Here is a 6000-nt window from a genome sequence, read left to right as displayed (position 1 = left end):
CACGCTTTTCTTGGGGTTTGAGATGCACTCCCTTCTTTGGTATAGGGCATTTATGACCTCCAGGATGCAACAGTGGATGGCAAACTGGGAGATGTCCGCAATATTCCCAGTTGAAGTCTGGAAGAGCTGCTGGCATAGAAATTGAGAGCCACCGTCACCTTCACTGCCACCGACAGAGACACCCTGATCCTGAGCTGAGGCTGGAGCTTTGGTTGCAGGAGGTGGCAGAGCTCTGTAACCACCTCCTTGCTGAAGTGCAGCCTTCAAAAACACTGCTCCTCGGACAAATGGATGTAGGAGAATTGCTCCCGGAACACCCTGGGAAGGTAAGGTCTCCTGTGCAGAGCCCTGTTAGCCCTCCTCCCTCTGGCCACATTTGCCACTCTCTCTGCGTCTCTGCTGCCTCCGAAGGTGAAGCTGGAGGACGATGCCCTGTGCTAGTACAGCTCCCATTTAATCTTCTAAATGTGGTAGTAATAAAGCTGACAGAAATGGGAACCTGGAAAGTCTTGCTGAGGAACAAAACTCCTTGTAGGACAGCGTTAAATGTCTCCCGACGCCTCTCCCCCTCTCTCAACCTGCATATGAAGAATATTTTGCCGACAGGAAAAAGCAGGAAGCGCTCGCCTTTAAATAGCGCTCCTCCAGCTCCCAGCCAACTGCAAAACGTCTCCCTCTACCTGTCGTTCCTAGTGGCAGGCGCTGAGGCAGGGGGCGAGAATCAATTTCAGGTCCGGGGCGTTGCGCGCTTTGATGACATCATGATCTCCGGGCACAGGAGATTGCGGTGGTAGTGTTTAGCGCCACCGCAAAGCACCAGGTCAATTTCGTGGGTGGCGCTAAAATCGCCGCGCTCGGGCGGTAAGTCATTAGCGTCCTGTTAGCGCCCCCCGGAGGCGCTAACCAACCAAATTTTTCCCGTGTGTACCTTAAATTACTCAGGCAAAAATTGTGAAATTTCCTTTCTATGTCTAAAGTCCACCACTTGTAGTAGTATATTCTGCTCCTACCATCCACACCAGTCACGATGGGGACTGGTCGCACCATACGAAAATTTGCCACTGCACTACAACTTAGTTTGAAGAGTACCTACTTGAAGTTTGTGTTGAAATTAAATGTTTTCCCCAATCAATTTGTGCCATTTACTTGACTTCCAACTTGTCAATGGATCCATTCTGAACAGAACATGGGGAACTGGTGCTTTTATTGACTTTCGCTATGCCACCTATGAAACATCTTTCATAATTTTGTCCAAGAAATAAATCTGTAGAGATGCAACTTAAATTAATTTCTGCACATTTAAATAAGGGAAGCAAGGTGTCGAGAAGGATACAAACCCTAAAGCTTCGAACTTTCTTCATGTACAGACAATACCATGAAATAATGAGAAAAACAGTGCCACAGAATTAATGGGCCAAATGGTCTGTTTCTGTGCTGTAATATTGTAGGTCAATAAGTGGTTCAAATTTCAGTTCCTCAAGGCAGCATCTACTGATCTGGGAAATGTACCTTAAAAGCAGAGCACTTTGAGAAAAGCACCTGAGACTTTTAAGGAAATTGCATGCAGAAAATCTAGAACCTCTAGGCTAGTTCCTGATCATTACACCTTCTAAGAAGGTTGCAGTGTGCTGTTAAATGCGCCATACAGAACAGGCATGAGAGCAACTTTCAGATACAAGTCTTAATTCTCTTCACAATCTTTCACTCAAAGATGCTGCCGAAGATTGATAGCGTATTTCTTTCCCCACCTCCAAGTTAATCTAGTGAGTAAACCAAGACCATAGCGGAGTTCACAAATCATTGTAACAGTCTGCATACAGGTCACCATTTGGTGGACATGTGACTTGTCCTCTGAAACAATGGTACAGGGCCTAAACCCAGGAGAAGACCCTATAACTGGTGTGGGAGAGACTGGGAAGACACCAGACGCAATATACCCAAGAGTCAAGACCTATGCAAAATCTAATTTGATTAGCTTAATTCCAAAGTCCTATACCATCTCAATGTAGGGTGCTGAGTTGCCACAGGGAAACTGATGCATAAGAACATAAGACGTAGGAGCAGGAGTCGGTCATTTGGCCCCTCGAGCCTGCTCCGACATGCAATAAGATCATGGCTGATCTGATCTTGGCCTCAACAACACTTCCCTGCCTGCTCCCCATAACCCTTGACTCCCTTATTGTTCAAAAATCTGTCTATCCCATGATGTTCTGACAAACTCACTACTCACTGCTGCCCTCTACTTTTGGACCGATGGTTCCTGCTGATCACTGAGCCATAGCTTGGAAGGAAGGGGGGAGTGATAAACCCTCGTACTACAGAACTTATTCTTTGCTGCATGTTATGTTATTTCTCCTTTGAACTATAAATCCCATGTGTGCATTAAGTTGTGTGTAGCAATTTTCTGTGGCTGGTATTTTGTATATTACCCACATCACAATAGTGACTACATTTCTAAAGTACTTAAACGAAAGCAAAAATACTGTGGATGCTGAAAATCTGAAATAAAAACAGAAAATGCTGGAAACACTCAGCAGGTCAGGCAGCATCTATGGAGAGAGAAACAGAGTTAACAGCCTTCAGCTACCTAGGTCCTAAGCTCTGGAATTCCCTCCCTTAATCGCTCCACCTCTCCATTTCTCTTTCCTCCTTTAAGACGCTCCTTAAAATCTACCTCTTCGACCAAGCTTTTGGTCATCTATCCTAAAACATCTCCTTGTGGGCGCGCTGTCAAATTTTGTTTTTTTGATAACACTCCTGTGAAGCACCTTGGGATGTTTTATTACATTGTTGTTAACATTTCCAGTATTTTCTGTTCTTATTTCAAAAGTACTTCATTGGCTGTAAAGAGCTTTGGGACGTCTGAGGTCGTGAAATGCAGTATATAAATTAAAGTTCTTTCTACATGTTGTGACATACCTCTCCTTGTTATATCAAGATTCAAGATATTTTATTTGCCATATGTAACTAGTACAATGGAATGCTTACTCCCCACTCACTCCCACAATAAAGCTGTGGGAGCTCACAGAGACACGTCAGCTATTCTCCAGCGCCGTGTTCTGAAAAAGTCAATTTAATGGCATCTAATGGCAGTGGGAACGCGATGTCCTTCAGCCGCTCCGTCCACCCCGTCACCGCGGCCTCCTCCTCACTGTCGCCGGCTCCACGATGTGGTGGCCTGCTTCTCCCGCTCACGGTCCGGCCTCTGGCCACCGTGCCCGGCTCCCCCTCCTCCCAGTCGGACTGCGAGCTTCCCGCCGAGGAGCTGCCGGCCGACGTGCTGTAACGGGTCGTCGTCGCTGCTGCTGCTGCTGCGCTGCCTCCGCCCGACTCGCCGAACACTATCCGATGCTATCATAACATCTGTTCCTTTTCCCCCACTCCCGTCCAAACAAAAAATGACCAAAAAACGATGCGAAGAAAGGAGACTCGATGCGATTTCCAAGGTCATGTTAAAGTAAAAGACTTGCATTTATATAGCGCCTTTCACGACCATCAGACGTCCCAAAGCGCTTTACAGCGAATCAAGTATTTTTTGAATTGTAGTCACTGTTGTAATGTAGGAAATGCGGCAGCCAATATGCACACAGCAAGCTCCCACAAACAGCAATGTGATAATGACCAAATAATCTGTTTTAGTGATGTTGGCCTTTGGTGGCTGTGCCTTTTGTTGCTGAGGCCCTAAGCTCTGGAATTCCCTGCCTAAACCTCTCTGCCTCGCTACCTCTCTTTCCTCCTTTAAGACACTCCGTAAAACCTATCTCTTTGACCAAGCTTTTGGTCACCTGCCCTAATTTATCCTTATGTGGATCGGTGTCAAATTTATTGTCTTAAAATACTCCTGTGCAGCACCTTGGGACATTTTACTACGTTAAAGGCGCTATATAAATACAAGTTGTTGTTGTTGATTGAGGGATAAATATTGGCCGGTACTAATCGATTCGAGACCCCAGTAAACTAGGAGTAACTTACCTTTGGAATTCATGTATGAATCAGACATGTCCCTTTCATACTGAGGAACTATCAGCTGGGCAGAAACATGAGCTCCTGTCCTCTTCCTGTAAATCTCAAAGTCCTTTTATAGATCTAAAAGTGGGAGGAGCTGGGACCGCAGTTGCCGGGAATGGCAGGCTGCAGCTCACGGCGCCACCTTTAGTCTGCAGGAGAGGATCGGGGAGTTAACCAGCAAAGACTGGATGTTTGGAACTAACCCTATTAACAGATGTACCTACCCCAAAGGGAAGCATGGATCCAGAAGCCTTTGACCGAGGTTTATTTAGAGGGGGCGAACAGTGTCGACATTATGGTCCGGTGAGTTGGGTTCTTTGGGGATATCGATGCAGTGGGTTCGGGTGCAGAGTTCACAGAACTGGAACTGTTGTCATTATCGTTTCCATGACAGCAATATTCATAGGATTGGAGCTCGAACCAGGAGAGTAAGTTGGAGGGGGGAAGTTACACAATTCGAGAAAACTCTTGTGGTTGAGGATTAGGAAAGAAGTTTCGATTTAAACGGAGGCTTGTTGATATATCTACTAACCGCGCCTGGATCGTGCCATTGCTGCTAATGTCAATCATACACTGGGACAGCAAGCTCCAATAGTGTGTGCGATGCTTTGTGAGAATCATGTCAGGTCAGACACTTAACAGCAGGTCCAACATTATAATGACGAAGCCAGGATTTGTTGTTTAGATAAAGCGGCTTTCTAATTAGCATAACTTATTACTAGACTGTCCCTAATAGCATAATGGTTATTGCCACTAATTTTCGTAAAGGTTACTTTTATAGTTTTGAGTTTATTTTAATTTGTACATGTAGGTTAGATTTTGATAATGACAGTAATTAGAATGGCCTAATTGAGGTGTATAAAATTATGAGGGGCCTAGATAGAGTGGATAGGAAGGACCTATTTCCCTTAGCAGAAGGGTCAATAACCAGGGGGCATAGATTTAAAGTAATTGTTCGCAGGTTTGGAGAGGATTTGAGGAGACATTTTTTCACCCAGCCGGTGGTGGGGGTCTGGAACTCACTGCCTGAAAGTGTGGTAGAGGCAGAGACCCTCATCACATTTAAAAAGTACTTGGATATGCACTTGAAGTGCCGTAACCTGCAGGGCTACGGACCAAGAGCTGGAAAGTGGGATTAGGGTGGATAGCTCTTTGTCAGCTGGCGCGGACAAGATGGGCCGAATGGCCTCCTTCTGTGCTGTAAATTTTCTATGATTCTATGAATTCGTTCTCTTTAGCAGAATGAATATAACCTCCAAACTTCATATAGGGCAGCGTCTTGAGTTATTAATAATCCTATGGAGAAGTGCTGCTACTTTCTCCCTCTTACCTTTCTGCTCTTCCTGTCGCACAGGCAAACCAAAAAGATCCCTCAGCTACGGTAGAGTAGTGTAGATTCACTATACCAAAGTTGAAGGGACCAACAAAATGTTGATACATCAAATCTTCAAAATATCAAGACATTTCTGGGAACATTTGCTCTTTGTAGATGTGCGTCCATGTTCCAAACTACATCTGTAACAAAATAAAGTGGCTAATTTAAATAGCATACAACAGCATAGCACCATACAGCAACTGCTTTATCTGAAATGTTTTATACAAACTATTCATTTGCAGAAGGGCCAAGACAAAATTTGCAAGAGGGCAGAACTATTGCAATTCAGTACAGTGCAAGGTGTCACACAGTGGAAGAAAAGTGAGGAAGATACTTTAAATGGTGTTAGCTAAGGCAGAGGCTTAAACAGATCTGAGAGTGATGGGGGGAAAATTGAGTCGCGCCCCCTTTGGGGCGCTAACTTCGCCGGGGCGTTATCCCGAAAACATTAGCACCCCCGTGGCTGAAATTCATCAGTAGCACCCCAAGAGGGAAGCGGAGCGCTACTGGAAGTGCCCCGCCTCCCTCTTGGGGCGCTGCGAGGTAATATCGCGGCGCTAGGGTGCTGCGGCACATCGCGCCGCGGTATTGCAGGCCTTCCTCCCCTTTTTAAAGGG

The 6000-nt window shown here is 45.6% G+C and overlaps 1 protein-coding gene across 3 annotated transcripts in view; it reads left to right on the top strand.

Moving 5' to 3' along the window:
• Positions 1–4086: 4086 nt before the first annotated feature.
• LOC147122604 (homeodomain-only protein-like) overlaps positions 4087–6000 on the top strand; it is a 174556-nt gene continuing 172642 nt past the window's right edge. For 2 of the 3 annotated variants that reach the window (XR_015080951.1, XM_086007521.1), the window contains exon 1: positions 4087–4311. Coding sequence is in view for 2 of the 3 variants with exons in the window: in XM_086007521.1 (XP_085863647.1) it covers positions 4246–4311 (66 nt within the window). In the remaining variant the exon portion in view is untranslated. The remainder of the gene's footprint in view (positions 4312–6000) is intronic. The other variant, XM_086007569.1, reaches the window with a different exon arrangement.

The sequence above is a fragment of the Somniosus microcephalus genome, chromosome 2, assembly GCF_052327205.1.
Source record: "Somniosus microcephalus isolate GS21.2 chromosome 2, FLI_Smic_1.0, whole genome shotgun sequence".
NCBI lineage: Eukaryota > Metazoa > Chordata > Chondrichthyes > Squaliformes > Somniosidae > Somniosus > Somniosus microcephalus.
Note: the sequence above shows the minus strand (reverse complement) of the source record. Positions and strands in the feature narration are given on the sequence as shown.